This window comes from Lotus japonicus, chromosome 1 (assembly GCF_012489685.1).
Source record: "Lotus japonicus ecotype B-129 chromosome 1, LjGifu_v1.2".
In the NCBI taxonomy this organism is placed as follows: Eukaryota; Viridiplantae; Streptophyta; class Magnoliopsida; order Fabales; family Fabaceae; genus Lotus; species Lotus japonicus.
In genome coordinates, this window is record NC_080041.1 from 129,229,028 (window position 1) to 129,251,779 (window position 22,752).

The 22,752-nt window shown below is 38.4% G+C and overlaps 4 protein-coding genes across 5 annotated transcripts; all 4 read right to left on the reverse strand.

Moving 5' to 3' along the window:
* Positions 1-5,032: 5,032 nt before the first annotated feature.
* Positions 5,033-8,088, reverse strand: LOC130730655 (oligopeptide transporter 1-like). Of its 2 annotated transcripts, none has more exons than XM_057582718.1 (2): positions 7,852-8,088; positions 5,033-7,551 (listed from the first exon to the last, which is right to left on the reverse strand). In XM_057582718.1, the coding sequence occupies exons 1-2, from the start codon at positions 7,924-7,926 to the stop codon at positions 5,305-5,307; spliced, it is 2,322 nt and encodes a 773-aa protein (XP_057438701.1). In that variant the 5' UTR covers positions 7,927-8,088; the 3' UTR covers positions 5,033-5,304. The 2 variants fall into 2 exon arrangements, with proteins under 2 accessions (XP_057438701.1, XP_057438702.1); XM_057582719.1 differs by lacking the exon at positions 7,852-8,088 and having other exon boundaries at positions 5,033-7,313; positions 7,397-7,536.
* Positions 8,089-9,808: 1,720 nt separating this feature from the next.
* Positions 9,809-13,928, reverse strand: LOC130730656 (oligopeptide transporter 5-like). Its single transcript, XM_057582720.1, has 4 exons — positions 13,808-13,928; positions 12,079-13,528; positions 10,768-11,636; positions 9,809-10,605 (listed from the first exon to the last, which is right to left on the reverse strand). Exons 1-3 carry the CDS (start codon positions 13,808-13,810, stop codon positions 10,834-10,836), a joined length of 2,256 nt encoding a protein of 751 aa, XP_057438703.1. The 5' UTR covers positions 13,811-13,928; the 3' UTR covers positions 9,809-10,605; positions 10,768-10,833.
* Positions 13,929-16,525: 2,597 nt separating this feature from the next.
* On the reverse strand, positions 16,526-19,377 carry LOC130730657 (adenylosuccinate synthetase 2, chloroplastic). Its single transcript, XM_057582721.1, has 4 exons — positions 18,987-19,377; positions 17,705-18,397; positions 17,224-17,535; positions 16,526-17,024 (listed from the first exon to the last, which is right to left on the reverse strand). Exons 1-4 carry the CDS (start codon positions 19,272-19,274, stop codon positions 16,854-16,856), a joined length of 1,464 nt encoding a protein of 487 aa, XP_057438704.1. The 5' UTR covers positions 19,275-19,377; the 3' UTR covers positions 16,526-16,853.
* Positions 19,378-21,217: 1,840 nt separating this feature from the next.
* On the reverse strand, positions 21,218-22,752 carry LOC130732672 (uncharacterized). Its single transcript, XM_057584674.1, has 4 exons — positions 22,339-22,752; positions 22,193-22,254; positions 22,033-22,094; positions 21,218-21,925 (listed from the first exon to the last, which is right to left on the reverse strand). Exons 1-4 carry the CDS (start codon positions 22,493-22,495, stop codon positions 21,448-21,450), a joined length of 759 nt encoding a protein of 252 aa, XP_057440657.1. The 5' UTR covers positions 22,496-22,752; the 3' UTR covers positions 21,218-21,447.

Sequence of the window (22,752 nt, forward strand, 5' to 3'; positions counted from 1 at the left end):
AGACTGCCAACTGCACTAGCATAAGGAACAAGCGATATACGCTTCATTTCTTCCTCTGTGTCTGGGCAAAATTCTGAAGATAACTTGAAATGTGCAGCAAGTGGAGTAGAAACAGGATTGCAATCATTCATATTAAACCTATCAAGCACTCTCTCAATATATTTCTGTTGAGATAAGAACAGTTTACCAGCTTGACGGTCCCTGCGAATCTCCATACCAAGAATTTTCTTTGCTGCACCTAATTCTTTCATCTCAAACTCATTACTGAGTTGAGTTTTCAATTTCCGGATCAAAGACTTGTCACGTGATGCAATTAACATATCATCAACATAAAGTAACAAGTATATGAAGGATCCATCTTGAAAATTTTGAAAGTAAATACAGTCATCAAATTGACTCCTGCAATAATTTTGCCCAATCATGAAAGAATCAAACCTCTTGTACCACTGTCTGGGAGCTTGCTTAAGGCCATATAAGGATTTCTTCAATCGACAGACAAGATGCTCCTTACCAGGAACAATAAATCCCTCGAGTTGCTCCATGTAGATTTCTTCTTCCAACTCTCCATGTAGAAAAGCTGTCTTTACATCAAGTTGCTCCAATTCCAAATCAAACAAAGCAACAAAAGCAAGCAAAACACGAATGGAAGTGTGACGAACAACAGGTGAGAATATCTCATTAAAGTCAATACCTTCCTTTTGATTAAAGCCTTTAACGACTAGTCGTGCTTTGCATCTTGGATCTTCAACCCCGGGAATGCCGTCTTTCTTCTTATAGACCCATTTACACCTTAAGGGTCGCTTGCCTTTAGGAAGCTCTGTCAAAGCCCAAGTACTATTTTTATGAAGACTCTCAACTTCTTCATTCATAGCCACTAGCCACTGAGAAGACTCAACACAAGAAACAGCTTCAGTGTAGCTGGCAGGCTCAACGCCATCATTTACCTCTTGTGCAATAGACAATGCATAAGCAACTAAATTGTCATCATTAATGTATCTAGCTGGCTTTCTGATTTGTCTTCTAGTTCTGTCTCGAGCAATAGAATAATCATCTCCTTGTTGTTGAATAGGAGAAGTGGTACTATCATCACGATCATCATCAGCATGGTGATCATCGATGCTTGATTCATTTGTAGAGGAAGATGGAACATCGACATCAGGAGTTGCAGGCTTTAATACAAACTCCACCTTCTCGCTAGTACCCTGCAGTTTATCTGTACTAGTAGAAGAAGACACAGAAGACTGTTTTCCATAAGATAATAATGCATCCTCATTAAAAGTCACATCTCTGCTAAGAATTAACTTTTGTGACTTTGAATTAGAGCACCATAAACGATACCCCTTAGATTCAGATGTGTAACCAAGAAATATGCACTCAACAGCTCTTGGAGCTAATTTACCATCATTGGCATGTGCATATGCAGGACATCCGAAAATTCTTAATTTAGAATAATCAACAGGATTACCTGACCAAATTTCTTCTGGAATTTTGAAGTCAAGCGCCGAATGTGGAGAGCGGTTGACCAAGTAACATGCCGTAGATGCTGCCTCGGTCCAAAAATCACGTCGATGTCATAACCCAGCATTTGAGAGCATGCAACGAGCTCTCTCAAGTAGAGTCCTGTTCATCCGTTCTGCAACACCATTTTGCTGGGGATTCCTTGGAATGGTTTTGTGTCTAGCAATACCATGATTTGCGCAGAACTCATTAAAGTCACCACTACAGAACTCTAATCCATTATCTGTTCTGAGCTTCTTCACTTTCTTCCCTGTCTGAGTTTCAACAAGAGTTTTCCACTTCTTGAAAGTAGGAAAAGTCTCATTTTTATGCCGCAGAAAATAAACCCAAACTTTACGGGAAAAATCATCAATAATAGTCATCATATAGCGGCGTCCTCCATAGGAAGGAGATTTAGAAGGCCCCCAAAGGTCAGAATGAATATAATCAAGAATACCTTTGGTACGGTGAGTTGCAGTGGAGAAACTAACCTTTTTCTGTTTCCCAAAAACACAATGTTTACAAAACTCCAACTTACCGATGCCATGTTTACCAAGATGACCTTGTTTGCTCAGAAGATGCATGCCTTTTTCACTCATATGGCCCAGGCGCATGTGCCATAATTTGGTGACATCATTATCAGGCATGGATGATGATACAGCTGCTGAACCTGTCACAGTAGATCCTTGCAAGATATATAAGCAACCTACGCGGTTACCTTTCAATAAAGGAAGAGAACCTTTATATACTTCAAGGACTCCCACCTTCAGATGAAAACTTGCACCCGAGAGACTCAAGAGTGCCAAGAGAAATTAAGTTCCGCCTCAGATCAGGAACATAGCGGACATTAGCAAAGGTTCTGACAACACCAACATGGGTCTTGATCCGAATAGTTCCTATTCCTGCAACCTTTAATTGGGTGTCATCACCCATTAAGACAAAACCACCATCAAGAGATTCAAAAGTGGTAAATAAGTCCTTATAAGGGCACATATGAAAAGAACATCCGGAGTCAAGAACCCATTCTGTTTTACTCCTCTTATTAGAAGAGACAACACATAAAGTAATGTCACCGTCAGAATCAGCTTCAATATTGGCAGCTTCAGGAGATTGTGGAGTTTTCCCCTTTTCTTGCTTTTTCTTCAAGATAAAGCAATCAGAAATCTCGTGCCCAGGTTTCTTGCAATAGCGACAGAGTTTGTTGGATTTGCGTCCCCTTGATTTGGATCTGGACTTTTTGTAACTGGTACTCCCTTTTTCTTGAATTCTACCTCGAACACTTAAGCCCTCACCCTTGTCCACAGAATGAACTTCAAGATCAAACTTTTCTTTGGACAACAAATTAGATTTAACATCCTCAAAGGATAAGGTATCATTGTTTCCATACAACATGATTTCCTTGAAGTGTTTGTAGGTAGAAGGTAAAGAGACAACCAACAAAACAGATTTATCTTCATCATCAATTTTAATATCAATGTTTTCCAGATCCAAAATTATAGAGTTAAACTCATCAAGATGAGATTGAATAGGAGTACCTTCAACCATACGGATGGTGTATAAGCGTTCTTTGAGACGAAGCTTGTTTGCGAGGCTCTTCGTCATATATAAGGCTTCTAACTTCAGCCATAATGCGGCGGCGGTCGCTTCACTGGCCACCTCGCGGAGAACCTCTTTTGATAAGCAAAGTTGGATTGTTGAAAGCGCCTTGTCATCCAACTCGTCCCATTGATCGTCAGTCATGGAAGCTGGCTTCTTCGCCTTTCCATCTAAGGTTTTCTTTAATCCGTCCTGAGGAAGAACGGCTTTCATTTGGACTCGCCAAATAGAAAAGCTAATCTTGCCATCAAACTTCTCGATGTCAAATTTAGGAGACATTTTGAAATTCTCAATAAGAGCTCTGATACCACTTGTTAGGGTATCAGTGCAATGCGGAAGCACAGGATCGAGATAATTGAGAATTAAAGAGAAGTAAAAGTACAGTGGCAAGAAAAAGAACACACAAGATTTACGTGGAAAAACCCTCCCAATGTGAGAGGTAAAAAACCACGGGCGATCACGAGCAAAGTTCCACTATGTAAAAGGGAGAGTACAACAAATCCTCTTATAGAAATGAGGACAAAGAGAAATATTTTTCTCACAAAATAACTCTCTCAAATGAAACTAGAATTCTCACCAAAAACCAAATGACACGAAACAAGTGTGCCAATGTTTCTTTGAATCCTCTCTCGTGTATATGCACTCTATGTGTGATGCTTCTGAAGCCTTGTCTTTGCAGCAATATATATAGGCATATAACCAATCCTTAAGGGTGAAGCAAAGGAGGCAACAATTGCCACGTAGAAATATAGCAAGGAGGAGGTGTAATGTTTAGAACAAAAATTGTCTTTGTCATGCTTGCTGAATTAAAGGTGAGTCATGCAGATTTGGATGTGGCATGATATGAAGCAATTTAGCAATTGCTTAGTCACCTAAATTCATGATGTATCACAAGCTGGAGGTGGATCAAGAAGCATGAGGTGTAACATGCTTAGAGAGTGGGAGAATTTAGAACCACAATTTCTAACAAGTAAGAACTAGGATAGTAAGTTAAAAGTGGAAATTTAATTTTAACTTTTCCTGAAACCTATGTGGTTAAATATAGCTAATGATAAAGAATAAAAAAAAAAATATATCCTTTCGAAATAAAGACGAAATGCATGAGTCACATGTGTATAGGGAGCATTTTGACTTGTTTACAATAGTGTATTTTTTAAAGCACATAAATTTATTAAGAATTAAACATCAGCAAAAGATTTTACATAGTTATCATGGACCAAATCCGCAATCCCAACTAGGATATCTTAATCCATGTATAATCTACATAAGAAAAAAATTAAAGATGCTATATAATCTGCTAATAGGTTTTTTTTCCTGTTTGAGTGGGGCAGGTTATAAGATCAAAAACACTTGAGAAGTTGTATGCAGTCCTGCACTATGATATCCATGTAGGAAAATCCTCTTGCTCTTTGTTTCCACTTTTGAACCATCATCATAGGTCTTGGATTAATGACATACTTTCTAGGAATGGAGATTAAGCGGTTTGAAGATGATGTTTCTAGGAATCAAAAGTCGTATGCAGTCCTGCACTGTGATATCCATGTAGGAAAATCCTGCTTGATGCATCACTAATAAATAGAACTCCCAGTTTGCATTCCCTTACAACTTTTTTTCTTCTTCTTTTACTAACTCCTCTGTTTTTTTTATCTTCAAAACTAACAGTAACAAAGAGATAAGTTCCAAAATTAATGTCCAACAGGGTTGTTTGTCAGCCAACATCAAAGTGTTCCAACCTCTCAGCATATCTCCTATATCTTTCAACTTTGATTGAACATGTCTGGACCACAGATCTTTTTGAACCTTGATGTGCCACATCTCTGAAGAAAAGTATCCACTTGCATCATTTTAATGCAGATTTTTCAATAGTCTATTTTCTAATTAAACAAGAGGGGTCAGTACAAGAAAAGAATACAATATGAATTGAAAATAGCACAGGAAATGAAGAAAAATCAGCTCTAAGCTTGCTCCTTTTCCTTGGTACTCTTAAAATATACAGTAGTAATTAAAATAAGAAAAAATGAAATAGTATATATTTCCTGATACCTTAAATACAAAGAGATCAAAGTAGAATAGTTTCCTAGTTTGTTAAACAATTTTTCTTTTTCTTGCTCTACTCACAACCTGCACAGATTATTAAAGTTTAAAGTAATTGGAGACAGAAAGTGAGTATACAACATCATATATTTACTTGGCATATATGTTTATGGAATGCTAAGAGGGAAGTTCCAGAGCAGGGCATCCTTGGGCATATACACCTGAATCTGTGGGGCATCTAGCTAAAGGGCAGTGATCTGCATCAAGACCCCACCATTCTGGACCAAAAATACCATTAGATTGAAGTGCAAAATAAAGGATCAAACCCATAAAAGCAACTCCAGCATCCAAAGCAGCTGAGAGTATGTAAGTGTGCCTAGCCCACCATGCCTTGAACTTTCTATAAACATAGAAATTGAAGAAGATTCCAACAATGCCCCACATGATGTAATTCACAGACCTCGCTGGTGGGATGCTGGATGCACCTGCAGTGATAATAGGAATGTTAATGAGCTTAATCCACTTTTGGTTGGGAAACCTTCTAGAGAGAAGCCACACTGGAACAGGTGCAAGTAGACCAAATAGGAAAAACCAGTTCATCCCAGGGTAGATACCATCCTTGGTGAACATTCTCTTTGGCCCTACCACTCCCCATATGATGGAAGCATTGTAAAACACATCATCACCAGGGCAGGTCCAAGGACTACCCTTTGGCAACAATGCTTCATCACAAATGTTCTCAATGGATGTGAGAAGCCACCATGCTGTGGCAAAGTGAACAGAAGAAGCAATCACTGTGCCTACTAGCTGCACAACGAACATGGATTTTGGAGCAATTTTCATATAGTGTCCTAATTTGAAATCACCAAGAAAGGCAAGTGCTTGGACCATGCTGATATGGCCATAAGTCTTGAAAGCTACATTAGCAAGAGGCTTTCCTGGGTACATATAACCAATTACCAGCTCTGTGATCACATTAAGACCTGAGCTCATGTTTGTTGTTGCTTGAATGACCCCAATTGGCAAGGTGAAAACTGATGCAATTGCTAGAGAAAGCAAGACTCCCCACCATGGAAGTTGGAGCTGCTTGCCAAAGCCTTCACAAGCTACCAAGGCCATCATGACCATCAGAATCAAAATGGAGACAAACCACCATTCAGGGACCTGTTCATAGTTTTTCTTCATGATTCTTGTATGCACGTCTCCGAGCTGCGCTTTTACCGCACTTGCTGTCTTCTTCCACATCTGGAAAATCATTTTTCCATGGAAGAGGGCAACATGTGAAATCGTGGCAGTCAGAGTTGCAAAACTCAGTCCATAACCAAATGCAAATGTGATACTAAGATAGATCTTGCTATAATTGTTGTAACTGTCCATATCAATGTCAAAAGATTTGGGGTTTAGAATCCGAGTAACGTTATATGTTTCACCAGTGGAGTCAAATGTGTGAGAACTAATAAGGGGGAACTTCTTAGCATCATATAAATTGGTCCAATAGGAGAGTGGAATCACAACATATATAAACAGAACAAACCCAGCTAATGAGTTCATGATGGCAAAGCCAGGCACAGCCAAAGGGCTTCCTAAGAAGCCAGCCACAGTGTTCCAATCAAGGGCAAATGAGCCGATTCCAAGGCCTTTCATGCCTGAACCGATCTGTTGTGCGGTGATGGAGTCTTTCCAAATCAAGCAAACAAAGGAGATGGTTGATAATGTTTGGAAAAAGTACCCGGGAACGATATAATACGCGAAGCTCGCTACGAAGACTAGGAAAAAGTATTGCAGCCTTGTGCTTCCTCCTTTAGGCCTTTTTTCTTTTTCATGAAATGCCCTGAAGAGTGACACCTGCACAAGGTTTTCAGGCCACCACATGTAAGGGGAGTCAACAAGGAATTTTCTGAAAATCCCAGCCCATCCATACCCAAGCATCTGTGTTGATAGTGCTAACAAATAAGCAGCTACAGGGTGGATGCTTCTATGATAGAAAGCCTTCACAATTGTGATGATGTTGATTGCATAAACACCACTTGATCCAGAGCTAGCAAATATGGTGATCAGAACATGTTCCTTCAAAGAGAATGGCCCTGGATTCAGTGAAAAAGACCAGGTTGTGAATGGGACTTGAATTGATCTTGTGGGAAGTGTTGCAGCCATCAATTTCCCAAGTGGGAGTGTAATAATCTGAGCTGCAACAGAAGATATTTTCAGAGGGTTGGTTCTGTAGTCCAAAAATTGGTTTACAAATGCAAGGAGCACACATGATGCTAACCCTAGAATCCATGTCCTAAATGTTAGAGCTGGCTGTGTAGGGTCATCTGTGATTGGAACTGTTAGCCTCACTTGCTCAATTGGAGAGTCATTAACGTTGTATTGATCTTTATCTGCATCCTCTATGTTAGACACTCCTCTGCTTGATGTAGCTCCCTAACAGAGAAAATTGAAAGGAACAACAATCATTATGAAGCAATGCCATAACTAGTCTTTGAAAGTAAAATGATCTTCATAGTCATTCTAATCTACCAATATAACCTATTTCAATAGTTGCAATTAGACTGCATAAAACTGACATAAATATGTATACTCAGGTGCAAAGGTCTCAGAAATTTCAAGGCTTTAATTTTAGCAGAGATAGATAAACCCATGTGACATTAGACATGAATAAACATGAAAATTATGAGTAGGCATTAGATAATTGGAGGGGGGGAGTGGAAGTAAAGTAAGCACCTTCTCTGAGTCAAGAAGAGGGGCTGTAATGGATATGAATTGCTGTGAAGAATGAGGTGATGCTTTCTCCTCCATTGCTGCTGTGTAAGGATTGCAGTTGCAGAACAAAGGTGCTTTTTGGAACTTTTTGATGTGAGACTTGCTCAAATCTTAATTTTAACCTGATTAATAACTGTCAATTCAATTGAGTAAGAAATTCAAGGTTGTTGTTGCATGAACCTGGACAATATCCACGACCAGAAGCAAGCAAGGTCAACTAGCTCATGTGCCATTGATTTCATGATTGGTTAAGTAAGTTAGTTAGCCGCTTTGATTATATGGGGCTCCACTACCATGTATGTGACAAGCACGAACCACCATAAATATATTGTACACCCTCCCCTCCGTTTAAAAATTAGTTTTTTAGATTCATTGAATAAATGATGTATGTGATCATTATTCAATGAATATAAAAATTGATTTTTACTTATAATTGTGACCGGAAGCCGGAAGGTGTAATTTGTAAATACTCTCCTACCTGTGGCAATGTGAACAGAATCAACACATGAGAATTCATTTTCTTCAACTTCACATTTTTCTGATAGAGGTGTTTCCACACCCAGTCCGCAAGATATTTCACTTACCATTGTTTTGATTGAGCTTATAAAATTAGAAAACCTTCTCTCCTTTGATATTGTTGGTTATGTTAGCGAGTTTTGATTCATTTAGATTGCACTTTCTCTTCTTCTATTATCTCTCTACTATTTCATATCATCGTTTAAAATCTCACATTGACTACATATATGGTGAAAAATATTCCTTAAAAAAGTAGAGCAACGGTTACATCTAAGCTAGCTTTTGAGTAAAGTTCGTTCTGACCCACATTCTAAAATAGGGAACTACTTTTTGCACACCCTAAAGTTAATATTAGCACACCTCAAAACTCTTTATTTCTTATAATATCTCTATTCAATTAAAAGTGAAAATATGAATTTTTTTCTTCCAGAAGTGTAATATTTTTTCTTCCAAAATTGAAATTTACAAAAAAATATTACCTTCCGAAGTTTAAATTCTAGAAGCTACTTTTTTTCAACTTCTAGAAGTATATTTTTTTTTTCTTTTGAAAGTGTACAACTTTTGCTTCCGGATGTTTAAGTTCCTAAAGTGTTATCCACAAGAAAAGAAATTTACACTTCAAGCTCAAGCTACAAAAGGTATTTTTTTCTTCCTATGAGTCGTTATGAGTCGTTACAAGCACAACATTATTTTCTGCTATATGAATAACAGGAAGAACAGATGTTATCATCAAATGTCTAAATCATGTATTACAGTAAGACTCTGCCTCACGGTAATCACTGCAAAGTTAAAGGTAAAAATTACCAGTGTCAAATTTCTGCAAAAATCCAAAATACCATTGAAGATAGATAACAACATAATACATCAAGTAGGTAATCCTCACTAGTATACAATACAAGATCGAGCTGATTTAGAGTAAAAAAATTAGTGTCGACCCTGATGCTGACGCTAATAAACGTCGCAAAGCCGACGCAAAATGCCACAATAAAGATTTTTATTACTTAAAATTCAGCTTCTTCCCTGATCTCATTCTCATTCTCTCTGTGTGCTTTCCCTATTTTAATTCTGCATTAGCATTTATTTTGGCTGACAGTTGATCATGATTTTTTGAGCAGATCTCTTCTTCCTTTTTAAAATTTTTATGATACAATTAGGTACTTTGGTTTCTCTATTTCAATTTTTTTTCTGTTTATGACTTTATTATTGCTTCTTAGTTGAATTTGTTTTCTGTTTTTTCTTGTTTCTTATTTGAATTTGATTCTCAGTTTTTTCATATTCCATATATTCCCAGTAATTGAAAGTACACTGCATAGTTTTGTGAATTTAAAGTAGATATGTATACTATATGCCATCAACTATAGTTGCTCTAGTTGATAATGAAGGTTTCAACTTTCTATAGCCGACTAATACAAGGTTATCATGCAATGGATCCTGAATTACAAGCTGCTGCTGCATCTGCTGCAAGGAATTTGCGTCTTATGGTATGAGAGAAAGGCACTATGACTTGCATCAAACATTTTTATCTCCTAAAAGAGGAAAATTGAATCCTTGTTCAGCTTTTAACAAATGAAATATCATTCTTTATTTTTTCATTTGATTGAATCAATGTGTAGAGTGATGCAGCAACTTAGCTAAATGGAGACACTGCAATTTATGTTATGTGTGCTGACTACTATGGAGACACTACACATTTTTAGATGTGTGCTGATCTACTAAATTTATGTTATGTTCACCCTCTTTTCTTGTCTTAAGTATAGGAATCTCCCTTATGGATCATGGCTTGTCCGTCCTATTGCGAATATCTTGTTTAAGATATTACAAATTGTGGTTTCAGATGGAATTAATGGTATGTTATTATATATTTTTACCTAAAAGATCTGTAAAATGAACCTAAAACTTGATCTTGTTGTTTTAGAACCAGCAGGTGCTCTTGCTCTTACTGGAGATGAGGCCTAGTGCAAGTATTATGGACACAAGGGGGAAATAGTGTACAATTAACTTTTAGCTTTCAAGAATGCCTCTTCTGGCGGTTTCAAAACCTTCTAATTTTTATCACAATACAAGCAGTTTGTGGCGGATAGGGACACCAACAAGTTCTTTAATCCTTTCCACATACTGTTTTGCAGCTTTTGGAAGTTCAGAATAGTTTCTGAAGGAAGAAATATCAAACTTCCATCCAAGTAGTACTTCATATTCCACCTAAAACATGAAAATAAGAAGCCATAAGAAAATACAACACAAAATTCTCGACCAATAAGGACATTGATCATTCTTGAAAATTCTCATTACTTCACATTTTGATTTATATTAACTAAGTAAAGATGGAGGAAGGGAGTGGAAGAGAAAGAGAGGAAAGTTTACCGAAATTGGAAACAGCAAATGAATATTCAACATCATATATTTGCTTGGCATATATATGAAATGCTATTAGGGGAGTTCCATAGCAGGGCATCCCTTGGCATATACACCTGGATATGTGGGGCATCTAGCTAAAGGGCAGTGATCATTATCAAGACCCCACCATGTTGGACCAAAAACACCATTAGATTGAAGTGCAAAATAAAGGAGCAAACCCATAAAAGCAACTCCAGCGTCCAAAGCAGCTGAGAGTATGTAAGTGTGCCTAGCCCACCATGCCTTGAAATTCCTATAAACATAGAAATTGAAGAAGATTCCAACAACTCCCCAAGTGATGTAATTCACAGACCTCGCTGGTGGAATGTAAGAAGCACCAGCAGTGATAATAGGAAGAGTGATAAGCTTAATCCACGGGTGACTGGGGAACCTTCTAGAAAGAAGCCACACTGGAATAGGTGCAAGAAGACCAAATAGGAAAAACCAGTTCATCCCAGGGTAGATACCATCCTTGGTGAACATTCTCTTTGGCCCCACCACTCCCCATATGATGGAAGCTTGATAAAACACATCATCACCAGGGCATGTCCAGGGACTACCCTTTGGCAGCAATGCTTCATCACAAATGTTATCAATCGATGTGAGGACCCACCATGCTGTGACAAAGTGCACACAAGAAGAAACCACTGTGCCTACCAGTTGCACAATGAACATGGATTTTGGAGGAATTTTCATGTAATGGCCTAATTTGAAGTCACCAAGAAAGGTAAGTGCTTGTGACATGCTCATACTACCATAAATCTTGAAGGCTACATTAGCCAGAGGCTTTCCTGGGTATATGTACCCAATTACTAGCTCTGTGATCACACTGAGACCTGTGTTGAAAACTCAAAGTGTGAATAAACATAATAATAACAATAATAAGTTGAAACCTCAGAGTGTGAATAAACATAAGAATAACAATAATAAGTCTCGCATTCAATGAAAAAGAAAGTGATGAGCAGTATATAAAGGAAATGACCTATACACCCATAACCTTAGGATATTGGGTGAAACATGTGGTGTCTTTTACGAAATTTAGTTTACTCCTAAGAGCCGTGCAAACAACACTCTTTTCAATAATCTCTCTTTGATTGATTGAAATTCATGTAGGTTACACTAAATTCGTAGTAGAGTCCATATTTTGAGCGAACCTCACATGAATTTTAACAAATCATTTTGAGCTTATTGAGCTTTTAATCTAATGCGTTGTGTAAAAATATATTCATGCCTCCCCTCATGCTATAACACTGAGCGATAGCCTCACACAATAACAACCTGATCTCATGTTTGTTGTGGCTTCAATGACCCCAAGTGGCAAGGTGAAAAGTGCTGCCATTGCTAGAGAAAGCAAAATTCCCCACCATGGAAGTTGGAGCTCCTGGCCAAAGCCTTCACAAGCTACAAAGGCCATCATAGCCATTAGAATCAAAATGGAGAGAAACCACCACTCAGGGACTTGTTCGTAGTTTCTCTTCATGATTCTTGTGTGCACATCTCCAAGTTGTGATTTCATTGCACTTGTTGTCTTCTTCCACATCTGAAGAATCATTCCTCCATGGAAGAGGACAACATGTGAAATAGTGGATGTCAGAGTTGCAAAGCTCAGTCCGTAGTCGAATGCAAATGTGATACTAAGATAGGTCTTGCTGTAATTGTTGTAACTATCCATATCAATGTCAAAAGTTTTGGTATTTAGAATCCTATTAACATTATATGTTGCACCAGTGGAGTCAAATGTGTGAGAGCTAATGAGGGGAAACTTCTTAGCATCATACATATTACTCCAATAGGCAAGAGGAATCACAACATACAAATGCAGAACAGACCCTGCTAATGTATTGAGGATGGCAAACCCAGGCACAGCCAATGGACTTCCTAAGAAGCCAGCAACAGTGTTCCAATCAAGGGCAAATGAGCCAACGCCAAGGCCTTTCATGCCGGAACCAATCTGCTGTGCGGTGACGGAATCTTTCCAAATCAAGCAAAAAATGGAGATAGCTGATAGTGCTTGGAACAAGTAGCCAGGAACAATGTAATAAGCAAAGCTTGCTGCAAAGACAAGGAAAAAGAATTGTAGCCTGGTGTTTCCTCCTTTAGGCCTTTTTTCCTTTTCATGAAATGCCCTGAAGAGAGAAACTAGCACAAGGTTCCCAGGCCACCACATGTAAGGGGAATCAACAAGGAATTTTCTGAAAATCCCAGCCCATCCATACCCAAGCATCTGTGTTGATAGTGCTAATAGAAAAGCAGCTACAGGGTGGATGCTCCTATGATAGAAAGCCTTAACAATTGTGATGATGCTAATTGCATAAACACCACCTGATCCAGAGCTAGCAAAGATGGTGATCAGCACATGTTCCTTCATAGAGAATGGCCCTGGATTCAGTGAAAAAGACCAGCTTGTAAATGGGACACGAATTGGTCTTGTGGGAAGTGTTGCAGCCATCAGTTTCCCAAGAGGAAGTGTAACAATCTGTGCTGAGACAGAAGTGATATTCATAGGGTTGGTTCTGTAGCCCAAAAACTGGTTCACAAATGCAAGGAGCACACATGATGCTAACCCCAGAACCCATGTCCTGAATGTCAGTGCTGGCTGGGTAGGGTCATCAGTGATTGGAACTGTTAGCCTCACTTGCTCAATGGGACAGTCATTAACAGTGTATTGGTCTTTATCTGCATCCTCTGTGGCCCTATTTTGAGACACTCCTCTACTTGATGTAGCTTCCTAATACAAAAAACAAAACAAAAGAGAAAATTGAAATGAACTACCATCATTATGAAGTGATCCCATATTTGAAAGTAATGATCTTAAAACTGGCACAAATTTGTATTTTCAGACGCAAGGTCTCAAAGTTCGGAGCCTTAATATCAGCTATGTTTCAGGTAGGATAACAAGATCATTTGATAAAGCTAGGCTTACTCTACCGTGAACCAAGAAAAATTCTGGTTCATAAGTTAAAAGAACTTCTTTGCAAATTAATTACTATGGAGATTTTTCACTTACCATTGTTTCTATTCACCTTAGAAACTCCTCTCCTTTGTGGTTCTGGTTATGCTACCAGTGTTATTTGTAGCTTTACCATATATAAGGAAAATTCACGAGCAAATTAAATAGAGGAAATGTGTATGGAAGCATGAAAAGAAAAATAAAGTGTCGTGTTTAAATGAGTATCATTGCATGTCCTTTCGCCTAACATTATAATTTACTATAACCTTTGGTTGCTATTTTTGTAATTTTTTTGTCATGTAGTGATTAAATAAATAATGGAAGCTGCTTTGGCCTCCTAATGGTCACACTTACTTTTCATATCATTATAATTTTTTGGTTGTCTTGAAAGGTTCATGCCGTAAAGAAAACGATGAAATGTGACTTTCTGTTTTTTTTTAAGGTAGACATTCAATTTTGAATATACTATAATTATGATGTCGGAAATAATAGTATAATTAACATATACCTTTAAAAACCACTCCCCTTTATTCTAAAACTATTGTAGTTTTTAGGGGTGTACAAGACTCGGCCCTACCCGCCAACCCGTCCCGACCCAAGCTTTTAGGGCCGGGTCATTAAAAGAGACCGGGTTCTGGTTGATCTTTGAGTTACCCGACTTCGGGTAGGGTCGGGTTGACACTCGGGTCACCCGGCCCGTCCCACATATATATTTTATAAAATTTTCATTTGTTATAATGATTAAAATGTGATACATGGTGCTCAAATTTATCTTATCATGTAGATGAAATTAAAATGTTTAACATTTACCTTATGAATTAAATAAATGTTTGTCAAACTATTGACACTTTCATGCTCTAACAAGAGAAAATCATGTGTGTATTATGCATATATGAGACAAGTGAAGAAATGATCAAACAAAATGTAAACCTCTCAAGTGCAATATATTATGAAAGAATTGGATTCTTTCAAGTTATTTCTTCTAAAAAATAATTCCAACTTATAACTCTTTTAGTATGTTATTATCTTTAAATTTTACAATTAGTATCAAATAGTCTTAAACTTATTGTCCCTCGGGCCAACCCGGTCTCGTCCTACATAGACTCATCCTAAATTGGACCCGCATAATGTCGGGTTGCTTCGGGTCTAAGGACGGGTTAGGTTCTATGAATTGACCCGATCAATATTTAGGGCCGGGTTAGGGTTAACCAAAACCTGTCCCAACCCGTCACTTGTACACAGTTTTAGCTTTTTTCTTTTGTTCCAAAACTATTGTTGTTTTACATATCCAAAGCACTTTATCTCATTCTCTTCCACTCATGCCCTCATTTAATATTGTATCTTCTAAGTACCACCTCTTATTTCCACCAATCACAATTCTCACCAATTAGTTGACCAATGATTTTCATTCTCTCTTTTCATATAACTCATATTAAATAAGGGTATTTCAGTTAAATTATAACATCAATTAATGAACTCTTAAACTTTGTACATAACTCTTAAATTACAATTGTTTTGGAACGAAGGGAGTATAATTTTGATCTCAGGAACAGATATATGTTGATTACTTTGATCCTTAAAACTTAAAAGCAGAGGCGATGCCACGTTTAACATGGAGGAGGCAGGCAATTGCCTTCACAAAACTCTAACAATTACTTAGTGCATTTTTATTTTATTTTAGAGTTGACGTAAACATAATTTCATGTATTTCAAGGTTTCGCCATGAAAAAAATTTAAATTTGCCATGTTAAATTTAACATGAATTAGAAAAGTAAAATTTTGGCATGTTAACTTTAACAGGAATTCAAACAAGCACAATATGATAGTTTATATACTAGAGTGCGCCTTCCAATTTTTTCAGTTGTCCCAAAGCCCAACAACTCAAATTCATCAACAGCTCAAAACTAAAACGTTAACTTTTTTTATGTGCCATATTAAATGTCACACACCTCTCATATTGAAAAAAAGAAATCTTATATTTTTATTCAATTTAATAATTCCACTCTTGTTAAGATTTAGCAAGCAGGATCCTGATTTTGGAAAAAAGTATGGAATCATGCCTGATTTTGAAAAAAAAGTATGGAATCATGCATCGGCGGCCATCAATGCCCTGGATGGTATCCTAGTAGAAGGTGCTTCGCTTTTTGTCCGTCTAGCCCACTTCCCCATTTTCATGTTGTTGGGAAACCGGAGGGAAGGCTTCAGTTTTGAAGGGTTCGCCCAAACCTCTTGGTTCTGGTGGCGTGGTTAAGTTGGGGATGAGGCAGGATCTCACCAATCCCCTTCTCAGAGGATGAGGTGAGGATGGTCTTGGCCTCTTCATTTGTTTCAGTGGCGGGTGGGTTCTTTAATGTTGCTATGTTTCTGAAAATCTTGACATCAAGTTGTGGTAACGAATTTATTTGCGGAGAATGGGCAGCTATTGAAAGTCTTCAAGGTTGCTGTTGCATGAACCTAGACAATAACCTGGACCTGGAGCAAGCCTACTCAACTTGGATCAGGAGCAATGCTAATAAATTGGCTTGTGGGGTGGGGCAAATAGAGGTGTTTCCACACGTACTCTGAAGGATTTTTCACTTGCCATTGCTTTGATTCGTTAGCAAAACTCCTCCCCTTGTTGGTGCTGGTTATGTTAACAGTGTTCTTTGAAGCTTACCATACAAAAAAGAGAGCAAGTTACAAATCATTCTGAATCTCAATCATAGAACACCAATGAATACAAGTAGAGGCAAGTGAAATTGGTGATAATAATAAGTGAGGATAAAAGATCGCATGTAACAGCCTAACAATGACTGCAAGCACATTATTTTCTGTTATATGAATAACAGTAAAAACAGATGTTATATGATCATGTATCTAATTCATGTATTAGAGTCATGCTCAGCCTCACGGCAATCACAGCAAATTTAAAGGTAAAAAAACACCAATATCAAATTTCTGCAGAATCCAAAATGCCATTAAAGATGGATAACAACATAGTACATCAAGTAGGTAATCCTCACTAGTCACTAAGCTTTTCATTCCAAATCTTCGAAAGTTAGTTGGAATTAATACTTCTATGCAAAAAAACACAACTTGCCAATGGAGGCACGAAAGTCCAGACTCATTTGAATATGAGAGCATCACGTCCAGGCCCGACACCAATGTAGTGGATAGGGACACCAACAAGTTCTTCTATCCTTTCCACATACTGCTGCGCAGCTTTTGGAAGGTCAGAATAGTTTCTGATGGAAGAAATATCAGACTTCCATCCAGGAAGTACTTCATATTCCACCTAAAACATGAAAATAAGAAGTCATAAGAAAATACAACGCAAAATTCCCAAGCAATAAGGGCATTGGTCATTCTTGAAAATCCTCATTACTTCGCATTTTGGCATATTAGTACAATCATATAAAAGCATGCAGTTATGTGACCCAGAACTAAGTAAAGATGGAAAGAATGGTGTGGAAGGGAAAAAGAGGAAAGTTTACCTTCAATTGCTCAAGAAGACTGAGATCTGAAGGGAATGATTGGATTGGGGTCCCATCAACATGTTTGTATGAGACACCCAACTGGATCTCGTCAAGTTCCGATAAAACATCCAGCTTGGTCAGATTCAATGATGAAAAACCGTTAATCTGACAAGAGTATCTTAATGCAACTATATCAAGCCAACCGCACCGTCGAGGACGGCCAGTAGTTGTGCCAAACTCCTGCCCAGTAAATCTGAGGAGATCACCTCCTGAACCCAAATTTTCTGTTGGAAAAGGACCTGAACCAACTCTAGTGGTGTATGCTTTCACCTGCAAAGCCAAAATAAACCATTCACCAGGGTCAAATATGCTCAAATTTGTTGAAGTTCCTGAGCTAAAGTTACTTTTTGCACTTTGCAGTAAGGAAAAATAGCTTATAAGAAGCATAGATCACCAATAACTCCATAAAACAATAAAGAAATAATAAATATCGACATACCACTCCTATTAAATCACCAACTACTCTTGGGGCTATACCAAGACCAATGCAGATCCCACCTGCCGATGGGCTAGATGAAGTAACAAAGGGATAAGTTCCAAAATCAATGTCCAACATGGTTGCTTGTCCTCCCTCAACCAAAATCTTCTTCTTTTGGGTTATAGCTTCGTTCATGACATGCACTGTATCAGCAATAAAGGGTTCCAATCTCTCAGCATATCTCTTGTATTTTTCAACTTCTTCCTTAAGCACGTTCGGACCATAGTTAAATTTTTTGAACCTTTCTGCAGCATCTGATAACAAAACCTCGAGCTTCTGAGGAAAAGTATCCATGTACCTCAAATCGCTTACTCTAAGGCCATTACGGTTAACCTTGCTGGCGTAGCACGGTCCAATGCCTCTCTTGGTAGTACCAATAAAAGATTTAGCAAGCTCAGCTTCCCTCAGCCCATCCACTTCTTGGTGCAAGTCGAACAAAAGGTGAGCACGATCAGAAATCAATATCCTTCCTTTGCAAGAAACCCCATTTGATTCGAGGCGATCAATTTCTTCAAACAAGCCAGGCAGGTGCACCACCACTCCATTTCCTATAACACAAAGAGTATCCTCATTGAGGATACCGGATGGAACAAGATGAAGGGCGAACTTTTTCCCTTCCGCATTATAAATGGTATGCCCAGCATTAGCTCCGCCCTGATGACATATAATAATCAACTCACTAGTACAAAATAACAAAGGAGAGAAAAGCTAGAGACAAATTGGCAAGGATAAGGGGAAAGAACAAAAATCGCCCACCAAAGACCAAACCAAGTGAAGTCTCTCAAGAAGCAACTATCCAAAAACACAAGTTATCAAGTGAGTAAGTGTGAATAGTGCTATATCATATTTCTAAGATGCTCTCTCAGCAAGATCCTTTGGGCTTGATGTAAGGACATTGCACATGCTCATATACCTAGTGCTGAAATTAAACTTTTTCTTAGAAGATTAAGAGCATCAAGAGCAATATCAAAACAAACTGTTGTGTGAAGAAGCATTAATGGTTGTATTGTATACTACATTTCTAACAAAACCAATGATAACAACAGATCATAAATCAATACTAGCCCCAAAAACAAATTACACAGTATCCTCCACACTCCATACTAACCAATGAGCAGAAACCAATTCAAACCCTAATACAACACACGACCCATTTCAACCACAGTCATTTCAACGATTTCCAAGAACTACCCACGATTCAAAACGTGCTAGAAAGAGTCATAAAGGGGAAAAGTAGCAGAACCTGACAGCGAGCAACGATATCAAAGTGCTGAGCTAAGATGTCAACGAGCTTCCCTTTGCCCTCATCGCCCCACTGGCAACCCAGGACGCCGGAGACCTGGCTGAGCGACCCGATGCGAGAGGCGGAGGAGTCGGCGGCGGTGAGCTTGGAGGCAGGAGGAGCGACGGGCTTCGCGGAGCAAACGACGAAGTTCCGGGTGGTGCGGTAATGGTTGAAGGTGGAGAAGGGGCGTTGAGGTTTAGGGTTGCATATTGCGTGAGAATCCAGCGCCAGTGAAGAGATACTCATTGCTAACAGTGACACACAAACAGAGAGAGACAAGAAGAGTTAGAGTAAGAAACTACACAGACACAAACATAGACATAAAAAGGGCACAATGGCTGCGCATCGTTTCATTGTTTCCACATCCCCTAATTTTATTTTATTTTTCTTTTTAATGCATGTCTTCGCTTGTGAGGATTAGCCGATTATTATTTCGAAATGATAACTTTAGTGGTAAGAGATGATTGATATATGAATTTGGGATGAGGGTTCAAGGACAAATCCTTAAGTCTTTTTTTTAATTAAAGAAATCGATTTTTTTTATGAAAAACCGAAACAAACGCTTTTTTTTATTCACCGGAGAAAGGTTCAAGCAAAGACTCAACTATGGAATGAACATGAATCTCTCAGCAAGAGAGTTTCCAACCCAAAATTAGGAACATCTACTACGGTACTACAAGAACTAGTAAGTTTAGCGTTAGTTTTAGCCAACAAGTTAGTAGCTTGGTTACACTTTCTTGGAATCCAGTGAAGTGGCCAATCAATCTCGCCTAAGGAGAACTTGATGTCTCTTACTATGGTAACGAACCTCTCAAAATATGTCTCCTCCACAGCATCTACCAAGTCTTTGCGATCTGACTCGCACACCACCTGCTTGAATCCACAGCTCCACGTTTGGGAAAGGCCACATAGTAGGGCCAGCACCTCCACCATAGAGGGATCTCCCTATATCTCATGCCCAACCAAACCAAACATCCCGGTGCAAGTCTCATCTCTCACAATGCAGCCAAAACCCATGCAGGATACTCCATCATCGCAGTGGCTCCCACTGACATTCAGCTTAACATGGTTCTTCAGCGGAGGCCTTCATCTGCAACTCAAGCCAGCCTCAAGGAGATGAGGATCCAAGAACTTAGTAATCTCATCATGATCACGACACGTAAATCTCCAAGCTCCTATTACATTCCAGTGGTCCTCATCCAAGATAATGTTATTCCTCTATTTTCAAGCTCCCCAAAGTCTTAATAACTTCCTACTGTTAGAAGAACCGACTTGCTCATAAACCCAAAGCCTGAAATTCTTGTACATGAAACTAGGCCAAGCAAGAGCTCTCATTTTCATCCATAACTCCAGAGCGTATTTCATTGGAGATGAACATCGCGAGCATGTCTAGAAAGCAACTAATTGACATTTATATTTGTTCGTATTAATGTGTAGAGCATCATGCAAACGTTATATAAAAAACTTAATATGGTAACAAACCTCTCAAATATGTCTCCTCCACAACATCTACCAATCTTCAGAAGTGTTCAGATCATGATTCTAGCTAGCTAGCGAGAGGTACGCATCCCTCACTTTATAGATGCTCATATTGTTGTTATTCCATACCCAATCATCATCAACATCCTAATGGAGATAGGCGCAATTGAGTTAAAGAGCGTTGTGAATTCCTGAGGCAGCCAAGTACTAATCAAGTTTAAATTCCAACTACCATTAACTATATATTAAGTCTCCAAGTTTTTAATTAATATGAGATATATTAACAAAAGGGAGTTTAAGCTCAAGAGGACCTATGTTGCTCCAATACTGTGTGATTTAGACAACCGCAATGTTTTTTCTTTGTTAAATAGGATCTTGGAACTTGGAAGCATGTAGTGAGCCTTTCAAGCATATAATAACTCCCTTGTTTTGTTTCCCTTATTCAACTGGTTTGTATGATATTCAAAAACAAATTGATTTGTATATAGAACTTCCTTTAGCCTTTGGCCCCCTCTAGCTGAAGTGAAGTGGATTATATCGCTGCTAGAGTAGCTAAAGTTGCCTATGCCAAGGAAACCGATTCTAGCTAAAGTGCAATTGATATCTCAATCAATATGATATCAATTGAACAAATAGTTCTTTCTACTCTAATCTGTTTTGTCGATTCTGAAGATATTTTGGCTCAGAAAGCCAATACAAACACAAACAGATTCTGAATTGAACATTTTATTTCTTGTCAATTATCAAAAATGGTGAGGTTTGCTTTCACCCCCTTCTTACACAACAATAAGGAAAAACAAGTCCAAATCATTCTGGACAAGATCTTCTTAGTTATTCCAATCAAGAAAATCAAATGAAATATATGATTATAGCACCATTTCAGCTATCAAAATCCTAAGTAACCGAATCAAATCCACTCAACTTCATGGCTTGATTACATTCAACTCTTCAAGGTTGTCCCTTTCTTGAGCACAAGCAGGGGCACCCTTTCCCTCTTTTCCTCATCCTTCTCCTTCTGTTCTTCTTCTGACACCCCATTTGGTCTCGGAGCATTCTCACTTGTCCCTTTCTTGGAACCCTTTCTTGCTAGCCTCTTCAACTCAGAGCAGAACCCTGTGATCTGGCTCAGAATCTCTCTGCCACCCAACAAATTTTGCGCCGAGAAAGTACTCCTCAGCTTCGGCTTTCGATCACTCCTTGCAGGACACTCCTTTGTAGTTGAGCCATTCAACTGTTTTGGATTGCCCCCATTTGGAATCAATGGCTTCTTCATCTTCTTGGTACCACCATTGTCTTTCACAGCAGAAAAGTTTGGATTTCTATTCTCAGATTCTTCATTCAAGCTTCCTGAACAACTGGGTCTTCTTGATTTCTCACAAGTCTTGAAATTGGAACTTGCTACAGCTGAGGAATTTTGCCTGAAATAAACAAAGAAACCAAGGCCAAGCATAAGCAATTAAGCATTCCTAATTGATTTTTCTCCCAAATTTTCTTCATTTTTGCATAGAGATTGAACATAACATACCTTCTGAGTCTGTCCCTAAAGGGAAGAATTTCAGAGAAGCTTCCAAATCTCAATAGCTTTGCCTGCAAGATGAAATGAAGAGGAAAAATTGGATTCAATGCCTATTTTTTCATTAGATCAAGTGAGAATTAACCAAGAAAACCAAAATTGAGGTACCAACCTTGGGGTTTCTTGTGGTTGTGGGTTTAAGAAAATCTTCAGCTGTTTTGGGATGCTTGCAATCTGCAAGTGAAATCAGTGAATCTCAGCAAAAAGAAAGTGAACCCAGAAAGGAATTTCAATGTAGGAGAAGGAAGAAGGTCTTACCGTGAATGCAGAACCAGGCTTCATCATCATCATCAACAAGAAGCTCATCATCCAAAGCAGAGAGATCAACCCATTTTGGTGCATCAAAGTCCTCATATGTATCATCTTCAACGAACGTTGATTCGATGGTGTCCCAGTCTATGTTTTCCGGTTCCATCTGAAAAAGTTCAAGATAAACAGAGAATTAGAGATGAAAATTGGAGGATGAAAATTGAAAGGAAAAACTGAGAGTGAGAGTTGCTGCAATGGTGAATGGTTTCCAAGAGGAACAAGCAGAAGAAGCTTAGAAGGTAGAAGAAGAGATTGGAATGAAGAAATGAAGGTTCTGTGTTGTGGTTTCAACTGTATATGCAGTGAAGTAGACAACATAGGATTGTGTAACGTTTGGAGCATTGCATTCACGGTGGATGTTTA